General features: G+C 38.1%; 1 protein-coding gene across 1 annotated transcript in view; it reads right to left on the reverse strand.

The window, feature by feature from the left end:
* Positions 1–23,497, reverse strand: part of PREP (prolyl endopeptidase) — an 87,792-nt gene that overhangs the window by 21,836 nt on the left and 42,459 nt on the right. Inside the window, exons 9-10 of the mRNA XM_066547545.1 lie at positions 17,967–18,164; positions 14,333–14,436 (exon numbers count right to left, since the gene is read on the reverse strand). Of these exons, the coding sequence (XP_066403642.1) occupies positions 14,333–14,436; positions 17,967–18,164 (302 nt within the window). The remainder of the gene's footprint in view (positions 1–14,332; positions 14,437–17,966; positions 18,165–23,497) is intronic.

Raw genomic sequence — 23,497 nt, forward strand, 5'->3', positions numbered from 1 at the left:
AGTGAGACCCCCACACACCCTGTACCTCTGTAGAGAGGCTTCTTGCCTCTTCTGTTTATCCTCTGCCCCTTTCAGTGCAATCTCAGAGCTTCCTGCAGCAGAATAATTTAAATCTGCCAAGTACAGTTATTCCTCTTCTTTCATCAATTTGTCTTGAAGATGACTTAGTGTATAGTGAAGAGACAGACAGATATGAGACAGATAAATTTACCTTTTCATTTGAATATATACTCTTGTCATGTTAAACAGAAAAATGTCCCAGGGGTCTTTGTAAGTTACAGTCTCTTTTCTGAATTACCTCTGTGCTCATGCATTCAGGAAATGTACTACTGTGAAGTAGTATAGCATGAGACAAACCAAGGGGTGTCTTGATGGAAGTAGCACACCATTATGAATAAAATTATAAATAACAGCTGCTGGCTAGTCCATTTTCTTTCATTAAATCAAGCTTTACTTCACTCAGTAAACTGCTCTGACAAGAGACAACTCACTGCAGTACTGTGTAGGCATTAGAAAATAAACACTACTCATTTTTACCATGCTGGAAATCAGTTCAAATTGTAATGAGAAACACTCCAAGAACAAAAACATAGATGCAACTTACCATGGGGTAAGCAAGAGGAAGAACTGACTTTTTGCAAGCTACTTCACAATAACTATTTTGATTTATGGTTTTCTGATGTGCTGACACACCTAATCTGACACACTGTGAGATGAGAGAGATGCATTCACTCAGACTAGCCAGTAACTAGCTAACTAACTAACATTCACTAGTAACTAGTAACTAGAATTAGTAACTAATTCACCTTCCCTGGTTTTGACTCCATCTTGCTTCAAACTTTCTTGGCCATCTCAACATAGCCTCACTGCTGAGTGTTTACAAGCTTCAGGAAAATGACACCACTACTGCTGGATTTTCTCCCTAATGTTGGAGCATCTGCACAGTTCAGGTGCTCAAATTTCACCTGTTAGCTCATACCCAAAAAATTCTTGCACAGAGAAAATTCAATCTTAAAAATGGAGATGTCAAGTGTCAGCTTGTATCAAAGCCTCAAGAGGATCCATGCATTTGCTTACATGGCCAAGAAGCTTTGTTCATGACTTTCAATGGCCAGGCAACTTCAGAGGGCTCTTCTCTCTCTTCCTTAGAGAACCATACCAAGGTTTACTGATGTCAAGTTGGGTACCCAAAATCAGAAGCACTATCAATCACTAAACACCTACAAAAATTCTGCATGTGACTAGTAGAATATTAAAAAAAATCATTAATGCTTTTTAGTTTGAAAGTAAAGAGAGATCTTCTACACCAGACAATGCATGTTTCAAAATCAGTTCCAAATCACTTTCCTGTGAATATTTATTCTGAAGTACCAACTGAAATAAACAGGTCATTAAAAGTACTGTGAAGCAGTTCCATATGCATTTTCTCACTCAAGTTACAGCTACATATAATTTACTTTCTGAGATAAACTTGAATTTCAAGTTACTCATTTGCATCCCTACATGAATAAAAAAACCCAAAATGGTAGAAGGGGAAAAAAAAATCCCTTGAGAATGGTCAGGGAAAAACTAAAGTCCTGTAAAATACTTGAGGTGCTATCTTAGAAAAAATAATTCTAAGGTTCAGATGGTATTGATTTCAAGCTTCCTGTGGAGACAGTACTATTGTTTTCAGATTTGTAGCAGTCATTTGTACAATGAAGAAAAATCACTCTGTGAGTAGCAAGAAGCAGAAGAGAAGTATGAGTTTTCATTCATTGTTGTAATAATGCTTAGGGAAAAAATGATTCCAAGTCTAATATAAAGCAACCCAGCAAAAATTCCAACTGATGGTATAGTTTCCAGACAGATGTCAGAACTAAGACTTTGAAGGGACTTCATACCAGGAACACCAAGGAGTGTGATGAAGCACCCTTGTAGTACTCTTGGAGCAGGGCAGAGAAAAACAAGCAACAAAAGAGGAACATTTTTTTAAGCCCTAAGACTAAGGACAGTTTGCAGCAATCTTTTGTTTCTTAGGTAAAACATGAACAAGACAGCAAAAGCCAATAAACTTGTATCATAATCCACAACTAATATTCAACTCTCAATAAATCAAATTTCTAATGACACCAGATCAACTAGAATGAGCACTATCAGTTCAAAAACCACCACTAAGCAGAAAGAAAAAGTCAGGGATGTCCTTACTGGTGAAATATGACTCTGTGATTTCAGGCATTATGCTTTGAAGCATTTCTGCATCCAGACTATTTTTAGCTGTTAGCAGGGATCTCTGTACACTGGTTCTTTCAAGAATAATTGACAAATTGGATGAAGAGCAAGCAGTTCAGGGAGTTGCCAGGGAGAATTTATGTAGCAATTTTTCCCTGATTGTGAGAACAGAAGCTGGAACTAAGGAAATCATCTCTTTCTTTATACCCTTCATCTACACAGTTGAAACACTAGTTACTGTGAACAATAATAGTTCTTAGAGGCTCCCCATGTCCCATAAATCTCCTGTGAGATAACTCAAGGACAGAGAAGAAATAATTAATCTAAGGGAAGATAATATTTTATCAGTACCTCTGAGCAGTGTTGATAAAATAAAATCAACTGCTAAATGAAGATGCAAACTAGCTTATCATTAATAAAATTGCACACTGATGAATTTGTGCTGCATCATAAGCAGACAAAAGCCCAGAGAAAATGAGTGATTTAAATGTTTTTTGGGGAGAAAGTGAACTGAAAAAGAACTATCTACCTTTATTTTCCTTTAAAAAATGTTCTTTCAGAATTCACCAAGATTTTGTGATTTTTAAGTTTTTACTACTTCAGTTCTTATACTGAGGACAAATAAGAGAGGTCTGCAGAACAATTCCACTCATGTGTTCCACTTAACACAATTTTGCAACTTTGCATCTCTGGATACTTATCAAAGCACTTTTATGTTTAGCGTGCCTTTTCAGGAGTGATTCCAATTTAAGAAAAAACAACCCACCAAATCTGTTGACAAAGCATTGACTAAGCTTTTTAAGCTCTGCCTTGTTGTTACTAGTGCAATTTTTTTCTGTGTTTGGTATAAATGGAGTAAATGGAGACTCTGCCCTTCAAAGTGGTCAGCAACACCAGTGCATTACTAAGAGGTGTGATTGTGCCATCTAATACTGAATAGAGGTTCTCCAAAATCTCCTCATTGATATTAAGCAGAAATTATTTTCCCAGTATAAACTGAACTGCTCCTAATATTATATGATCATCCTGGTTCATATGCATCCTTTTCTAAGGTAATCATGCTCACAGTGAATGCAAGAGCTGTAACTTTAGGTTACAAGACTCAATATAATTTGCTTTCTTCTTCCCCTTCCAATAGCAGAGTCTGCTCCAAGTAGTGGCCACACAGAATAATTTTTCAGAGGTTTTCATCTTCCATATGTCTATGTAAGGTCTCACCAACACCTGACATTCTTGTTTTCCACTCTCAACTCTGTTAACCTGCTTTCCACCATGATGATGAATGTTAATTAACTACAAGAAAAACCCTAATCTACCAAGCAGTTTTGACCCTGGATGAAGACAGCAAGTATAATTTTATTGGGCTGCAGTGATTATGTGTGTCCATATATATCAAGAGTTTATCTGCATTTTTAGCAGTTCTAATTTGGTTTTGTCTCCTTTAGGTAGGTAATGCATAGCTATCATTATCAATCTTCCAAATGTAATTTATTTCTCTGTTCTGCTTCAAGCTGTGGCTGGTAAGGGCCCTGTCTGCATTTCCATGCTGCCCAGCACACTGTTGAATGTGGCCTATGATTAAGACTCTTAAGTCCTGCAATAACCAAGCAAATAAAGGAGCAACAACCTTCTCATTTGTTCTCTGCCAGCTGCCCTACCTCCTTAAACCTCTTTGTAACAGTTGCATGCCAAACCCAATAAATAACTGCATAAACTAGTTATGAACTTGTGTGTGCCTGGAGGCCTGCAACTCTGAAACACAAACCTCCCAGCTCTGCCAGAGCCACTGCTATTCTGAAAACACTCCAGTTCCCCAGCTGCCTACAGAGACACTATCGAGAATGAGAGATGCATCCACTGTAAAGTATTTAAATGGGAGTATGGAGCTGTGGTGAAGCTTAATTGCTAACAGGAAACACGGAGACACTGCAGAAAAGAGGGGACAAGGGAGTCCTTTTTGGAAGGAGCAACAAAGAAGCCAAAACTACCTGAAATAGTAAAATGCAATCCAGCAAGGCCAGAAATACAACATACTATATAACCTGACAGATGCAATCACATAAAGAACAGTGAACAACTCACTAAAAAGTAATTTAGAAAAGTATCTTGGAGATGTAGACATGCCAAACTGAACCTGAACAATGAATTGTTAGGGAAAAGGCAAACCCTACATGAGGACATATAAACCAAAGTCTCACCCCCAAGGTGTAATGAAGTAACCCCTCCTGTTGCATTCACATTTGCAAAGCCTCAGCTGGAGTGCTGTGTCCAGCTGAAACCATGGCACACCATATGCTGAGCATCTAAACAGATTCCAGGAAGAGGATGCAGAGTGATAGCAGGCCAGGAAATACAATCCACTAGAGAAACTGAACAGAGTGCAGATTTTTCTTTTGATTGTTTTTAGTCAAAAGGAAAATAAAATTGAGGGACACAGTGACAGTCTCTAAATCTGCAGAAGTTGGCTGTAACCTGAAGAGAACCAATTGCCTTCCATGGCAGTGAGGGACACAAAGCAATGCATTTCAAGCTCAAGAAGGGAATTCAGGAGAGACCTTTAGATGGTGTACCCCTATTCCCTGCAAAAGCTTTTTAACAGGAGAACTTGGGACAGATTGCCTAGGGAGTGTGAAGGCTTTTAAACACAAGCAGACAGAAACCAGGCAGGAACTGGTACAGGCAGAAGTGACCTGCCACAGTGCCCATGACAGCTCAGTCATGCCCATGTCACCACCACATCCAAGCACATTCAGGCATGGTCGTTTCTTCTTTTTCCCAGTCTTTTTGCCCCTTGTTTATTACAGCAGCTCTGCTACAGGTTTTTCTGTTCAGCACAGCTGTTGGGCAGTAGAAGTTGGTTCCTCTCTTCTTGCAGGTAAAGCCAGTATCCTACCTCCTGGGACTCCAACAGATGAGCTCTGAGATTGTTCTTACACAGATTTTATGTGATTTCAAGAAGAGAACCTTCAAAAGCAGAACAGACTCTAAAACAGAACAAGTGCCTCCCTTCTCACAGCCTTTTGCCTTTTCATATAACTATGAAACTGAGAAATGTGAAGGCCATCCAGGGAGTTTATACACTTAACAAAATTGACAGGAACAGCTGGTGAGAAGAGAGATATTCAAAAATCCACCACTTGCATTACAGATCTTGAGAAAATGGTTAAAAAATTTAAGTATTAAACATTTACATGTTAAAACCAAAGAAAACATTTTTAAAACTTGCCCATATGTATAACACAGATGTGCAAACACCTATTAACAGAGTGCCCAACATTTTATTTTCAAGTAATATGAGCCTCACTAACAAATAAATTACTATAGTTGCTACTGTTCTGGAAATTTGTTTAAATTTAAACACTGTCCTGTGGCACAGACAGATACATACCTGGGTATGTAACTCCTACTAAGAATAAATCCCCTTCCTAGGAAACCTAATGACTATTAAATGCACTTACATGACACTACTAGTACAGGACTGAAAAATACAACCAGAAAAGTCTGGTTTTCCAGGAGGCCTACTAAAGGCAGCCAGTGTGCCTCCCTGCTAGGGCAGTGGCTCAAATGCTGACCTATGCCAGTGATGACTGACAACTGCAATCATCTAATGATCTTTTGCCAGCTGAATAAAACTAATGATTGTGGTCCCAGAGCAATCTGTCCTCAATACAGCATTATCATCACAATTAAACCCCACCCCACCAGCCAGGCTCCATGAGGCAAAATGATGGGTGGGCAGATGGATAGAAATATTCCCATTCTGCAGAGGAGCATTCCCATTCTGCAGAGGAGCATTCTCATTCTGAACAATGCTGGCATGCCAAAGTTTGACATTTATCTTCTTAGTGAGAAAAGGGGCAGCTATCACTTTTTTCTTTCAGTAGAGGACTATTTCCCATTTTTATGACTACTTGGTTTAAGCAGGAATTAAACAGCTATAAAGAGGCTTTAGAGCATTTTTTTCTGTGGAACTATTCTGTGTTTGACCCTCTATCATGGATGGTATTGGCCATTCAATCTGCACTATACAAGACACACAAACACTGTCATGATCAAGACTGTGTGCTGTCAGCCTTTATTACTATTAGACATATCAAGAGGGGGGCTTTTTATTGATGTTGAAGTTCTCTGAACTATTTGTGCAAGATTTTAATAACCACCTTGATTAGGTTTTCAATCCACATCTGAAAACTCAACTCTGAGGATCAGCAAACCACTGCCATTAGAACAGCAAACCATATCCCGAGAGCAACACCTCATCACTGTGAAGCCATGGACAAATTTCATCCTGAATGTTCCTGTTCCTGTAGAATGAAGTTAATAATATTCACTACCTTTGAGAAATAACACTGATAAGCCTATACAAATGGGAGAAGAAAAGTTGGAAGTAGATTCCCACTGAGGAACATTAAACAGAATTCTTACTTACCCTGTGAGTAAGAGAGTTAATTAAAATAGCAATGTGTTCATGCTTAATTAGTGGAGGTGAGTTCAATCAGAGAAGTGAATATGAAAGTTCCAGGAAAAACAGAAGGGAAGAAATTCTTCAGTGACTTTTTAGAAGGAAGACAAACCCCAAGTATTTTTACTACAACATTATCATTTTAATATCTCTGTATCAGCAAAGAATCTACCTACTGAGGTTCCTGAAGACCTCAACACATGTGTTTATTTAAGGTGTCAGAGTGAATGACTTTTTAAATCTTTTTGATGGCAAAGGTATTTTCTTATTTACTGTAAAAATCAAAACTATTTTTTATTTACAATCAACAGTGCAATCATTTGAGACATGTGAGGCAATCCTTTAAGCTCCACAACAATTCCTTAAGTTCTTGTTTAAAACTCCTGGGTGCAAAGAGGAATTCAATTCACCATAAACACTATGTTTAACGCTTACAGGTCTTTTAGTCTGTGCTATTTCACCTCATGTTTTGGGGAATTCTGAGAGAGTGTGGAATACAGCTTGGGATTAAGTAAGCCAACTAACATCTCCCTTCACTAGAAAAGTGGAAAACAAACCACTGCAAGTTCAAATAAAAGTTCTACTGAGTAAGGTGCAGGAATAGTCTTTCATAAGGAGCTTTAGTTCAACTACTAAGCAATCACTTCTCTTGCATGCTTGAAACAAATGAACATTTTTATAAAGTCTAGAGCATGATGGTTCTACAGATGCTTCCATTTTAAGAAGCTCTCCAGCTCCCTACACACTCAACAGAAAAATCAACAATTTACAATTAAAAGCTTGGAACTATTGAATCTCAAAGCCTATATGACAATACAAATGAACACAGAGAGTATTTAAAAAAATATTTTAGTATTATTTTCACATTGTGTAGTTAGTAGTGTACTAATTCTTCCTAAGAGAAGTTTTTCACTTGCCTGCATCCCAAACCACATTTCCATTGTTCTGCATTCTGCTGAACAAAAGCTCCCAACTTCCTAACTATGCATCAATTCCCAGGGTATATAACAAGGGACAGAACAAATCCACACATTAGGACCTCAAAATAGGATTTGAACTGGATTGGTGAAGAAAGCAATGCAAAGTCTATCACTTCATCCTCTTATTTGGAATAGAGAGATGTGGTTCCTACTCTAGATACCTGAGGAATATCTGAACTGCATTTGATGGAGCTACTTAAATTATAATGGATGTAGAGCCAACTGCTATTCTGCTACTCCAGCATATGGATTTCAAAGCTCGAGAGCATTTAAGGTCATCATGAAATCATATCTTGATACTCTATCTAGATGTAAAGTCCTAAATTCTGACAATTTCCTTCCTTAAAAAGGAGTGTAATGTGGCTGCAAATATTTGACATATTTAATATACAATCTCTTGGCTTTCAAGAACTACAAGGGCCTTTAAACTAGAGCACTACATTTTCAGTGTTTCAGTGTTTCTTCACTGACCTCCAATTAGAAGAGGTAATGGCAGACTAATGTGGTGTTTGTAACAATCACATGCCAAGGCTCTAAGATACTATATTCCACTATATTCCACTGGCAACTTGCCAGTGCTGTCACAGTTGTCACTGTGATTTTGTTGATGTCCTCCAGAGTGAGACTGGTGCCTTGGTGCCAAAGCACTAAGTGAGATCAGAGCCAAAGCCTTCAATCTCCTTCCTGGGAGCTCTGAAAGAAGTGGCTCAAAGCTTATTGCCCCTCTGCAAGAGAGCAGGTGTCTGCCATACTGTGGCAAGCACTAAAACTGTGGTGTTTGTCACATTCCTTCTTCTCACCAACATTTCACAGAATCACAGAATATGCTCAGTTGGAAGGGACCCACAAGCATCAAGTCCAGCTCCTAGCCCTGCAGAGGACAATCCCCAAGAGCCACACCACGTGCCTGAAAGTATTGTCCAAAGCTTCTTGAACTCATTTTCTTCCTTACTGCAATACAAAACCTCAAGGAAATAAAAGGAATAAATAGAAACAAACAACAATAAGCAACTTGTTTTCCCCAAGCATTAATTCTATCCTCCCATCCCATGAGATCAAGGCAGGATTCAAACCCCAAATACTGTGAGAAAAAAGAAAGTCCAACTCTTCAAAAATCAACCCCTTTTTGGTTGTGATGGATTCTTAGGAGAGGGATGAAAATTCTGCCAAAATTACTTATTCCTCTGTAGAAAAGGGGAAACTTATTTGTCTCTGCTCAGAATCAGTTGCAAGTACATGCCTTCAGTTCTCTGGTATGAGAGTGCTTTGTCTCAGCAGATAAATTTAAATGATCTTATAACTTACAATGATCTATTAATATAGAAAGCCACACTTGGGTTGTGGTCAGTGGGGCTGGCATTGGGGCTGGTGCTGCCTAACACCTTTGTCAGCAAAATGAACAGCAGATTGAGAGTATCCTCAGCAAGTTTGCTGGCACCAAGCTGTGGACATGCTGGAAGGAAGGGTTGTTAACTAGAGGGACCTTGGCAGGCTTGAGAGGTGGGACTGTGTGAACCCCCTGAAGTTCAACAAGGCCAAGTGCCAATTCCTGCACTTGGACTGACACAATCCCAAGCACAAATACAGGCTCGGTAGAAGTGGACTGAGAGCAGCCCTGAGGAGAAATACTTGGGGTGTTGGCTGACCAGACACTCCATGTGTCCCAGGCAATGTGCACTCACAGCTCAGAAAGCCAATTGTGTCCAGGGCTGCATCCAAAGAAGCATGGGCAGCAGGTCACCCCTCTGGTGAGGCCCCACCTGGAGCACTGCATCCAGCTCTGGGGTGCCCAGCACAGGGACACTGACATGTCAGAGAAGGCCAGAGGGGACACACAAAGATGATCAGAGGGCTGGAGCACCCCTCCTATGAAGACAGGCTGAGAAAGTTGGGGTTGCTCAGGAGAAGGCTCTGGGGTAGCCTAATTGTGGCTTTCCAGTACCTAAGAGGGACCTATAAAAGAACTGGAGAGGAACTTTTTACAAGGGCATATTGCAATAGAAGAAAGGAAATGGGCTTAAACTGCAGGAGGGAAAGTGTAGATGAGAAATTATGAATAAATCCTTTAGTGTGAGGGTGGTGAGACACTGGAACAGGTTGCCCAGGGCAGATGTGGATGCATGATCCTTGGGGCCAGGATGGATGGGACTTTGAGCAACCTGGTCTAGCAGAAATGTCTCTGCCCATGGCAGTGGGGCTGGAACTAGATGATCTCTGAAATCCCTTTCAACTCAAACCATTCTTTGATTCTATGACATATATGTGGGTAAGGGGGAAAAAACTATGTTAAGACAATCTCTATAACCACACTGAAAAAACAAGAGATAATTATAGTATCAGCTCATGCATTGCTCAGCAGGTTGAGCTTACTACAGTTTTCAGAGGACACTGCCTTCCTCTGTTATTTTTATATTAATGAGGGAATCTAATGCTCATGGAATGATACCACCAGCAACAGCAAGATCCAGGAATAGCATGGGCAGGTGCTGTGCACAAGTTTCTCTGCCAGTCAGTCTCAAGCCTGACTCATCTTCTCTGAGTGTTGTATTTTCCTGAAGCAGAGATTAATCACTGTGCCAAACTGTATGGTGTAAAGTTCCACTTGGAATGAGAATGACTGTAGACAAATATTCCCTATCAATGCCTCATAACTTGAAATCAGTACTGCAATGGCTTGGTGATGGCAGTGAAAGTGAGCAAGAAAAGAATATAGTTCTCATGAAAATTACTTCATCTGCAAAAGTAATTTTTGCAAAAGAAAGGTGGAAATTCCTTCCAGCACAAACAGAAATGTATTTTTTAAGACCTGTGCTTCTTGCATCTGGGCTGCAATATCTAAACCACAGCTGCTTTTTTAATCAAACTAAGTTGTAAAAACAAGCTCTATTATGAATTTCACCTTTTGCAAGAGCTAATCCAAAGTGCATCTGTCAATAGCAACATCTATTTTTGGTTCATCTCAAAGTATTTTAAGTATTGGAGGGTATTCAAAGAATGGTAAAAGGAGCCAATCAACATTTTTATTGCTGCAATTTTAACACTTAAAAGCCTACACATCAGCCTAAAAGTAGGTGTGCTGTGAGCCACACCAGAAGACTGTTTATCCATGATTAAGTGTCACTGTGAGGTGCTAACATGGAGAGGCATATAAGAACATAGTTGGCAACTATACAGAGATAAAATACTTTTATTTAAATAAAATGCTTTTATTTAAAGCAACAGTTGAGTTATTAACACAGTAAACATCTTAGGGCAAGTGCTGTTTTTAAGCTCCTATAAAAGTATTTTTTCCTTCTGTAAAGCCCATCCCAGGCTACTTCCTGAAAAAGTCTGTCATTGTGATAGATGGAAGTACACAGGGAAGAAAAAACAAATTTAAGAAGTGCTTGGCAGAGAAGGAGTAATTAATACAACCTAATGTATCATTTAACAAAAGCAGCGAGGATAAATGTTTGATGTGTGGCAAGCATTTTAAACAGTTTGACTTTGTTATGAAGGTCACAGAGTCTTTCAAGGTAAGGACATAAATACAAGCTACAGCACAATAAACTAGACTGTACTTGCAGGGTGTCACATGGAACCAATAACTTACAAACATGCTCCCACCCTGGTGCAGAAGTCAGGTGTGTTGAAACAGCTCTCCCTTTAGTGCAAGTTGGCTAATTTGCTCTTAGTTTGGGCTGTAAAAGGATAAGATCTTAGCCCTAGGTACAAAAAAAGCAGCAGCTCTATCACAAATTTTCTTAGTGTAGTGAACTTTATTACTAGTCTACCGTTGCACTTTGCAACATATGCCAAATACTGTAGATTGGATTTGAAAGACCAAAAAACAGGCACTGTGGCAATTTTCCAATTGCCATTAATTCAGGTTTCATATACACATGACACCTTACATTTTAGTTCAAATCTTGACCCTGTTATATTCAAAGACTTTTGAAGAAGAACTCATTACAGTTTCATACATGCTACACAGCAAAGCTGGGAAGACATTTATTAGTAGGTATTTCTTCAGGTATATGAGAATAAAGAAAGAACCTTGGCAGGAGACCTGCCCTTCATTAAGGACATGGATTAGGACAGTCAGCAACATTATCCTCTACTACTTCACAATTCTGATGGAAATTAACATTAATTAATAGATTCTGAAGCATTGTTTACTCTCCTATAATAATCAGGGTTTGCCTACTTTAGTATATTTCTTGCATTCTTATTTCAGATTTTTTTCACAGTTCCCTGCAATGTTGTCTGTGTTTTGAAATGGCTATGTATTCATTTAGGTTGATCTGCTTTGATACCCTTCCATGCCCTTTCCCTCCTACAAGCAGAAGCACCATCAAGGCTCTAAGTGGGACCACACAAATGGAAACAAAGACTGGAGTCCATCTGACCTGCGCAGCACTGACAGGCTCAGTTACTACAAACTTGAGCAGGCAGTCCCAGCCCTGGCCTTGACAAACAGCCTTTTTCACAGCTCAGCTGAGATTTCTCCATGGATCTGAATGAAACATATCAAAAACTAATTTCCAAGAGGTGCCAAATTGAGATCATTGTTGGTATAAGGCAAAACTGGATGACTGGTGAGCCAAGAGTGCTCTTCAGAAGCACTGATCCCAGTGTAACTACACAGGTCACGTCTCCCTAGAGCTGGAACTGAGCAGAAGCCAAGTAAGGAGAAATCCAGAAACAGTGATACTGACTTCCACCACATTACAGCCTAGCAGTGAATCTCTGCCAGTGCTTTACAAAGTGAAGGTTTCCAAGGGCATAGCAACAGCATGCTTCCTCCTTGAAATGATTTGTAGTACTGTTCTACTTTACCTTAATTTAGCATGCTATTGATTTAAGTGTAAAACGAGATTTTATTTTTCCAGACATTTATTATATAAAATTTGATTTACTAGAAGAATACATTATTTCTAATTTACAGCAACTTCTTCTATACCCTTTTTAATTACATGGGTATTCGTGTTTCATTATTATCCTTCTGGGTTGGATGGCAGCATAACAATTGTACGAAGTTCTTTCCTAAGAGAATGCAGTTTTCTTTTTCTGATCCAGCTCACTCTGCCCTAAAGTTATCCTGAGGAAGACCCTTAATGAATTTGAGTGAAGCAGCAAAAATGCATTCTCTGTGGGAACATTTCAGCAAATTGTTCTCTACCACACTCTTACTTCTGTCTGGAGATGCAGAGACAAACAGATGGGGCTGTTTACAACCACCTCATGTACACATACTACTGCCTTTACGCTTTTAGAAAATGTGCCTTGGCATGTGTCAAAATTAACAATAAGATATTAAAAGAAGTATCTAATCTATTTTCAAAGACTCCAAGCCATGCTGTCACATGGCATTATGTTGCTTACCTTCTACACAATTTCACCTTTTTGCAGGCTAAGCTTATTTAAGTTCCACTTTTGGCACTAGACTTTGTTATGCCTTTGTCTATAGAAAGAAAAAGCCTCTATTCCATTCGTACTCTTAGTCAAAGATGGAAGCATCCTACATATAAAAAAATGAATCCACCCTCCAATATTTATTCTATAAATTGCAGGTCTTAAACATGCTAAACATTCCAATATAATGACTGTTTTTCTAGACCCCTAATTGTCGTGAACGGAGGAGGAATTGCAGCACACAATATGCGTGGATGACAAATCCCCCCGTTTATTGAAAACTCACACATATTTATATTGGTGTTAATGAAGCTTATACATATTGCAAAAGCTGAGCTCATTATTGGTTAAAGCACACTTAGATCAACCACACCTACTTCTATCTTCTAATGATTATTTTGTTTCTATGTTTGCATTCTTCTAGCTTCTCTACCTAAGATATCTACATTTTCTGGCAAGCAATTTTCTCCCCCATCTTCCCGTTTCAGCGAAGGTCACTATGACCTTTGTCAGTGATTAGACATTGGTTGCATAATCCCCAGCTTGTTTCCCCTATCCTTATCCATCGGTATCACATCGAAGTGGCCTTTCTCAGCTAACCAATTATCCAAAAAGCTCTCTACACCTAATGATTTCAGTTGAGTCACTATCACTGGATGTTTTTAAAAGACAAACAGATGGGCACTTAGTGACACGTTTGATGATGGACTTGGCAATATTATGGTTGGATTTGCTCTTAAAAGGTCCTTTTCAACCTAAATAATTCTATGATTTCAACGAATTTCCACGAACTCTCTCTACAAGTTCCATACCTGTCTTAAAAGTCCTGACCAGGGCATAGTACTTTATCAGGGTCTTACCAAAGCTGTGTTTAGTAAAAAGATCATTTACTACTTAAAATATGTATTTTGTATAATCTTTTTAGTAACAATACTTGTTATGAGGTCAAAGCAGTTGTCTATGAAGAACCCTGTATTCTCCTGAACCTGTTCCATATAATCTGTAGTTAACACTGTTTTCCACTGAAGTAATTTCTCTTAACTTTATAAACCTTAAATTTAGCTAATTCTTATACACCTTTATTAGGTGTAATAGGCACCTCCAAAGGAGTCTCCACGCTACCACACTGAGATACTTGTCTGAGCCTTTAGAGCATCTACAGTAGTATCCAGTTCAAAACCAAAGCATAGCTCTAAAGGAAGCCTCCTCTCCAATAGCTAAGTCCAGTTGTCTTGAGCTCTTGCATAGGTGATTAGAGCAAGACAGCAGAGTTCATGCTTATTACCTGAATTGTCTGGTAAACTGAAGGATCAAATCCTTTAACAGTCACTTCTCGGAAAACTCTTGGCTCCAGTTCCTCTTTGGTCAGATCACAGTGATATATAATACCTAAAATACAGAATACAATGCAAGCTTGTCAGTTTAGTATACATCCATCATTAAAAAGATGCCAGTTTAGGCACTGTGATGGAGTCAGGAAAGGGAAAGGTAACTCAGCAGGGTGAAAATCAGTAGTTTTGGACACATTTTTTCATTTATTATACAATTTAACACTTACATATTTATGCATTTCATCTAGGGAGGGTGCAAAGGCTTTCTGTGCAGAAAGAGTAATTCTCACCACTCACACAAAGCTGGGGGGGGTTAAGTAAAATAGGGGAAAAAACCATTCACATCAAGTTAGAAAGGACTTATTAAGAACAATAATGTTAGAAGAAAGAAATGTAAAATCAAATTTAAAATGCTCCCTTTTACATCCACCAGACTGAGAATAAATATATCAAGAATTTCACTCAGGTCAACAATTTTCTCCTTATGGTAAGATATTTGAAATTAAAATTCAAATGGCCCAGATAACAGAAAGAGCTAAACATCCACTTGAAATTGTGGCAGACTAGCACAGGTTACCTATAGAACTGAACAAAATCTGGTCTTGAGTAGCTTTTCTTACATCTTGATTCTGCAAGCTTGAAGAAAACTTCACTTGAGTTGTATGTATGATTTCCAAAGGATTGTGCCCAGGAGAAAACTTATGTCTATAAATAGTATAGAACTTCTAGGTTGCAGCAGAGGCCAAATCACAGGGAATGCAGCTATCTAGACACTACACAGATGTGTAATTAACCAAGAATAATTTTGCATTTAACTATAAAACAGATTTCCTGTCATTCAACCCTTGTAACATTTGAGTATGTGTCATACAACGTGACTATCATGTTTGCACACTGGTTAACATACTAAAAAATCCTAATATTCATGCCTGTACTACAGATACATGTGATGCATAAACTAACTTGAGTGTTAATTATTCTTTGTTTTTCTCCTTTACAACAAGCTGGTCCCTGCAAAATTTGGAACATATATGAGGGAAAATAACACTAAAATGTATGGCAGTAAGCACTGGACTGGGATCCTCAATGTAATAAAATCAACCAAGGTGGACAGGACTTGATTGAAATCCTGATGTATTGTGTGTATTATAGATACATTCAGGAAATAGAAGTAATTACTACAGAGATTTTAACTATAAAATTCATACAGACTAAAGCATGGAATAATGAGGAAACTTGTTTGATACCAAGGAATTGCCTCTTGAAGTTAATCTTATAGACTGGAAAATCAGGAAGATAGATATTGGTAAACAAATGCAGATGTAAACAAACATTTCTAGCATTTGATAAAGCCTTTTCCTATAACAGCGAATTACCAGGGGACTAAAGTAGGCTACCCTAGTTTGCTGGGATTTTTTTTTTATTTATCACAAAATGACATAGCAAATCTAATCAGGTTGATAGGTCCAAACCAGCATTAAGGCAGCATTTTCCTTAAAGATCAGGATCCAGAAAATCATGTGGAAGTGCCCTCCAGGAAGCAACAGCAGAGCAGCTGTTTGACACACAGGCAGCTGCCCAAGCTGGACAAATGTACTGGCAAACACTGCACACAGAGCAGGCAGAATTCCCACATCTTAGCAAACCACATGATGAAGAATAAGCAGTCACAGACTGCACTTCCAGAGCCAATCAACCTAATGTTACACTAACATGCAATTCAACCCCTGCTACTGCATCTCTTGTTCTGTTGTATTTTTAGTGTCACAGCAGTTAATATAAAAAACCATTATAGTATTTTTAACTATTTTGCTGGGTACTAAATAAATGTAAAATGCCAGTGGTCACCTAAGCATCAGACCAGACTGGACAGCAGGGATAGCCATATTTCTCAGGGAATAACAGAAATTATTTTATGGTGTGAGCATATATGGGTTTAGAACTCCTTTACTCATTATTTCATATGTATGGTTATTATTACTTTTGTTGTAGGTATTAAACAAGAGTATGTTAATTTGTTTCTCATTTGAAAAAAAAAGAATAGTCCAACCTAATAGAGGTGCAAATTATATTGATAGTAAAGTAGGAATATTTAGGTTAACCAAGGATCAGCCCCATACCTTTTGTATGATTATTCCACTGATGAGGTGAAGAGAGGTTGCACACAAACTAAAATAAACCTACCTAAAAATTACCTCTCTGATCTGCTTTTCTCATTCTTTCCTTACCCTCATACGTCTACCCACATTTCTCACCTCCCCTTTTTCTTCCAGATTCCAGGTCACCCTGCCCCAGTTAAGAGAGCTATGCTATAGTGAATTCTTTGTAGATGCTAAGGAAATCAATGAAAAGGAGAAGAATAATCTGCCTAAGCAACCAGCAGACAGTGAGAGCAGCTATTGGTGGCCAGCTGGAAAGCCACAGGCTAAAACAGGTCTGGGCTCTTCCCCTACACATTTTTAGCAGCTGCACAGACTCTACTGGACCAACTGAGACGAATGGTGCAGGCCTGTAAAACTGGCAACTTCTGGCCCACAATGTGGGCAGCTCAACTATGAACCATCAAGCTGGACAAAGTTAGAGATAAATGCAAGAGTGTCCACAAGCTACTCTCCAGCTGCAATGGCTGCAACAATCTGCATGTTGTTTAAAAGAGGAACTGAAAATAGATGGTATTTCTGTTTATGTAAACAGTAAGACAATAGGCAATTCATACACTTCTTATTTGCTATGATCGAAACCTAATTTTGATAATTTGACATAATCCTTTCTAGCAAAACCAGCAAACTTATCTGAAATATTTTACAGCCATTTTGCAATGTAATGTTGCTGTGCTCTGACTGAAACAAGCAAAAACATAGGTCAGATGCTACAAGCACATTTATGATACAAAACCTTGGAAGGAGATAAAGATGCTGAAACCTATCTGTCCTTTCATATTTGAATCCCATCTTGTATTAGGTATTGATTGTTTGGGCCATAAAGAAAGAAAAAAAAGAGTGAACAGTAAATACATTTTCTTGTCATGTACTAGGTTGACAATTGTGTAGAAACTCCCTTCCTATGCAAAATCCTAGAATATTTACTGTTTTGCCACACCTGTATTATGTAATGCTTTGGACAGCTCCAGCTTTGCAGGACTGTACAAAGATGATTCCTACAGCAATCCAACAACACCAAATACTGTAAGGACAGACAGTAAGGATGCTCAAATAAGGCTATGCATAAATGAATCATAAAACTATCAGAAACAATTTCTGTGACTTTTATTAATGTTCTTTAAAATTGTGATTAAAAATCACATTAAACACATTAACATTTATCTTTTACTGAGGTGTTCACCTTCTGTCTTGGTGTATGAAGCAAGAACTGTGAGAATGCTACAATTTTATCTCCAGTACACGTCAGTCTTTACTCTTAATGAAGGTGTCTCAAATACTAGCAGGCATATTATTTAGGCTTGATGAATCAAAGACTGATACATTTTTATGTGCACAATCACTGCTAATATGGGTGGAAACTACAAAAAAATGAGAAAGACACTGTTCTCGGGAAAAGGAACAATAACATGAGACAAAAAAATCTTACCTGGAGATAAAAAGGAAGTAAACTGGTAGAATATTTCAGTGTCCTTCTTTTGGCCACTATATCCCACAATACTACCAACTTCTAGGGGAAAAGTCTTGAGATGTGCACCAGTGGCTAGGTCATGAAGCTGCAGGATATTCTTCACATCATGCAGGTAGCACAAAACCAGGAAATTGGACTTCACACAAGCAACCCATTCTGCACAGCATGGAAAAGAAAAACAAAGCCACAGAAAATACAATTTAAAAAAGTAAGAAAGAAAACAATCAGACATACTCTGATCCTATGCATTTAGCATACCTAAATGCATGCAGCAAAATTTTTGACACACACTGCCTTTAACTTTTAAATCTTTGTAAATGAACCCAAAGTAAAGTCTGACATTCTCTGGAAATGCATTAACCATGCTGCTTAAAGTTAATTTATGCAGACACAGGAATAAAGAATTGCTTAATCAATATGCTTATGCATTTAGGATATTTATAGATCAATACTGCTCTTAAATATCACAGATTTCAATGCATAACCCAAGCAAAACATTTATCTTTGCCAGCAATACTTATGGAAAGTAATGAAAATCAAAACAATCATTATGATTTATACTCAAACTAAACTCATAAGGAAAAAAGACATGATCCTGTATTGCACATTGAGGTATAGAACCTAGATGTTACTATTGCTCTTGGTTCTATTGCTGAAGTAATCAGGAGACTATTCTTGCAAGCAAGCCCTACTGGGTGCAAGAAAAGGGTTTTTCTGGGGTGATATTCTCATCATGCCATTAAAAAAAGCCCACGTGCTTATTCAAACATAGCAACTAATGTTGCTAAACAGCATTCTTGAGACACTAAGGTAACAGGAGCAGGATGCAGCACAGTGAATTCAATCCTGAAGGATCCAGGACCAAATCCCTCTGCAGAGGTTCATTGCCTTCATGTCTCTCCTGGCAGTCCTAGTTCCAGTCCCACTGTGTCTGTGCAGCTGTGCAGGAATGAGAGATTCTGCTCCACAGAACTTTTCCCATCCTGAGTCTGTTCCTTCGAATAACTACTAGACATATGTGAACCTTTATTTCATGGCATGCCAATTTTTCAATTGGACTAAAAACGACTTAAAATAAAATATCTGGTCTGTCATTTCTAAAAATCTCTGTGGTTCTGACTATCTCACTTCAATCTCCATCTCTATAGCCCATAAAGTGTAGAAACTCTTTGGAGCTCCAGTTCATCCATGATCTATAATGTAACATACTCTTTCCTGTCTCCTGTGTCATTGGCTTTAGATCTCTAGTGACAAGTCTATTTATTTACTCATACAGACAGGAGAAAGATTAAAACATCTTAATATTGCTCAATATTTCTGCCATTTAAGAAATTATTTTGCAACAAAAGTATTTTAATTTCTCATTAATTCACAAATTGAATACAAGCAAGACAAAATACAAGCAAAGTTAAAAATCAAAGAAAGTATCCTGAAGGAGGTAATGTGGGACATTTTTATTTTAGATGAGGAGGTGATTCTTATTCTCTTCCAAGTATATATACACAACTTCTTCTCTGACAATGCAGACTGGAAATCTAAATCATGGGCAAAATACCAGTGTTGGAAAATGTTTTTTTTTATCTGCTGGAAGCAAAGAATTAGGAGAGGAACCAAATGAGGAAGAAAATTTAGATAGGACAGACAGAGGTACACTGTAATGCCAAAGTAGCACTGTGAGATGGAGAGTTTAATGCAACAACATTGGAGGAAAAATATTAGAGCATAAGCATATAAAAATTGATGGAATTTCAGTTTTATGCCATTTTATGTTATTCACATCTTAACAGTTTTTTCTAGTTTCCTCAATGTCCTATAAAACCAAATAATTTGAATTCAAAGAGCTGTAAAGAAGACAGTCTTATAAATGCATCTTTGCATATTCAAATTCCACAATAAAAGTTCCAAGTTGTATGTTGTGCCCCTTCCATTAAGGGTAACAAGTTTTTGGAACTGAAGGTCAAAACTCGTTATTCTGAAAGCATCATTTATGCTTTCATATAGAGTTCAGGTCTCTCATGAACCCCTAGAGCTCAAAGACTTTCAAATCCTTTTAGCTTGTTTCTGAAGGACCACTGAAATGTAATACTTGTCTTTCTAGGCATGTGAAATGATGTTTCATAAATACCTAAATAAAGCTTTACTACTCCCCTCTTCCCAACTGCTACCATTCATATTTTTTTACCCTCAAACTTTCCAACACCCTCATGAGCTTCTAGTCTAAATTTGGGAATTTTCTAACCAAAGCTCCAGAGAGAACACTAACTGAAATTTTAGCCATGACCTGAAATAAGGTACAGCATAACATAACACTGTTTATAAATTAGTAATAGATGTGTAATTTTAGCTCTAGGGTGGCTAAAATTTCTTAAGTGAGGCTGGAGAACATAATAAACATTGCAAGTTAATAGTTCTATTCAATTACATATTTTGAAATAGAGAATCACTCTTGGCTGTATACACAAAGAGAATATGTAGTAATTTAAAATATTTTTTACACTGTCACTGCACAAATTTTCCAACATTTTTATGTGGTTTATGAAATTCATACAAAATATGAATTTAAAAGTTAGCATCCCAACAGCAACACACCTTTTTTGCATGCAGAATTATTGTCTCTGCATGCAAAAAAGAATCCCATGAACTTCACTAATATTCTTTACTAGATCAACTTCAAATGTATATAATATATAGATTTGCCTCAAGAAAAATATTTAAGATATTTTTATTTTAAAATTATGTTGTGGTGATGCTTTAATTCCTCACTAATTATTTGATTAAACAATTCAGTTTAATGGATTTTTTCTTTAAGAGCCGATGTTAATTATTACTTTGACTTATATATTTATGAAGAAGTACTACTCTTTTTATTAGAAAGATTCAATTGCTCAGGAGAAAGGCTGCTGGCTTATGTGGGGATTTCTGTTACTAAGGAACTTGCCTAGGAAGCAGCAGTATCAACTCTCCATCACCTCTTTGGTTTACAAATTAGATGCTCTCAGGTGGAGATAACAGATGAGAAGCCAATGCAAAATGTTTTTAAGACATTCCATGAAATTTAGGAACACAGCTTCTGAGTACAGTACCTGTATTATAACTGGGTTTGGTGCATTGCTAACTGCCTCCAAAACTTACAGTAATGGCAGCTACAAAGAAACGCAAAGATCAAAATAGAGCAAAACATTGAACCAGACTTGAAAGACCAGAAGTAAAAGAAGACACTAAGAACCAACACTTATATACACAGCAAGCTAAAACAATACTGAATTATTAACAAGAGCTATTTTTTGACTGCAAGCTCTAAGTTGAGTCTCTGTTATTCCCATGCTCAGCACTGAGAACCACAGATACTGTTGGGTGCATTGCATTAGCAGCCAACATTTTGGTTTTGCTCGTGCAGTGCAGGATGCATCCTGCATGCCTCTGTATTTCCTAGAAACTTTTAAGACTGTGTGACTTCGAATCTCCTGTCTAAGCCTGACACCATTGCTATAGGCACCCTTTATAGACAAATGGGGAGAAGAAATAAGCACCTTTAGAGTGCAAATGAACCATTTATTTTGGATACCCCATTCTGGGATACTGTGAATTGCTTGCTGAGCACTTTCATATACACAAGCGATGGTTTTTAAAAACCTAACTATCCAAAACCTCTCCAATGTATAGGTCAATTTATGTTCAGTTAATACCAATGAACAGAGCAGTTACTCTCTGGGATACACCTAAATTTATCAACCTACCGACTTCCAACATCCATCAGGCACAGGATTTATACTTCTACACAATAAACACTAAGAGGTTGCCTTCTCCAACCTGAGCATCTTGCTTCAGGCATCAGAGAGAGATGAACATAGTTGGAGGCAGTCCTAAGTAGTGAAAGCAGGTGTGAAGAGTTATCCTTGGTACTGGCCAGTTCTCTCTGAAGAGTACAGTGACCACTTTGGTGAGGATAATATGTTACATACAATTCTTCAATAGCTAAATTTGAGCTAGAGGAGATATAATTCTTAACAAGGCCTAGAAAACTGAGCTCAAACTGTGTCGAGAACTTCTAGTTCAACCTTCCAGAAATTCATATACTGCTACTTTCCAAAAACTCTTTTTAAAATTTTGACAGCTGTCACTAATCACAAAGCTGCTAGCTGCAATGCTGCTATGAACAATTTTTTGAAACTGTTTCAGTGAAAAAAGGGGTTGAATCCTCACACTAAACATCTGTGCCACTAACCTTAGTGACTTAAAACAGTTTTGACCTTTCCTTTCTGCAGCACTACTACGGCATGTTAAGTGTCTGAATGTACAAACATGCTTTGACAGATGCAGGCTGAAATGCTGATGGAGAACACCCCACACTAGAGGAGCCAAGCAGCCACAGAGCTTCAGCAGGAATTGCTGAGTTACTCGATAAGGCTGTGCTTATGTGTCCACTCAACACATATATTGTTGAGTGAGAATAATTAATGTATTGCAATGGATGCCAAATCTGTAGCTGCAAGACAGACCTGGAATGTCATGGTGGTTTTTTTGGTCATCACAGACAGTGACCAAAAACTTCAGTATTTCTGCAGATTAACAGATACCAATGCTGACCTCAACTACAATGACCTGTAACCATTACTCAAGGCTACTTACAATTAAACTTGCAGGTAAAGCATGAGCAATTTACAGAATAAAACATGAATAATTCTGAAATGTGTAGGTAAATGTTGACAAGCCCTCACAATATAAAGCATGTATCTTCTCACTGAGACCCCATCCTCAGTGGCAGCCTGCTATGTTAAAGTTAATGGGAAAGCTTCAACCAATTTCGACAAGTCAAGGATTTGGTGCTCCTTCCAGACTTTCCCTCCTGGCTTCACTATGGTACTAAAACACGAATTTCAGCTGCAGTAACTCCCCTCCCCATCTCCCACACATTTATGAATTAGTTAGCAGGTTAAAGGTATAAAGAAAAATACTATTTTCCACTTGTGAATTGCAGCTGAGGCAAGGGAAGCATTTTACTTGCACTGAGTTTAGGTGTGCAGATGTGTACAAGGTACAGGGAGCACTGCTAGCTTTGCCTCTGCTTGTTAAATGGCCAACTGAGATTCAAGGAACTGTTCAAGATCCTCTCCTCATCTACAACACATTCAGGAATTTGTCTTATTCCTCAGCTCTCCTTACACAGGAGAGCTATTTTGCTTTTCATTGCCAGAGGGAAAGGGCTGGAAAGTAACTGCTGCCCTCCAGTTGCCCTGCTCTACCAGTACTGAGCATCCTGGGTGCAATGAGGGGTGCCACAGTTCACAAAATAAATCATTTAACCTTCTAAACCCAGCAGATCTATCCTGTGCCTTAGAACTAGGGTTGCAGGTCTGTTACTGTCAGTCTGCATTTATAGTGTCATAGCTGCCTTTCAATTCTTGCAGCTATGTGGTCATTTAAAGCACAAGTTCAATGTCAGATGTGAATCTCTCCTGTGGTTTGATTTCAGACTCCCTGAAAATTAA

This window comes from Molothrus aeneus, chromosome 3 (genome assembly GCF_037042795.1).
Source record: "Molothrus aeneus isolate 106 chromosome 3, BPBGC_Maene_1.0, whole genome shotgun sequence".
NCBI lineage: Eukaryota > Metazoa > Chordata > Aves > Passeriformes > Icteridae > Molothrus > Molothrus aeneus.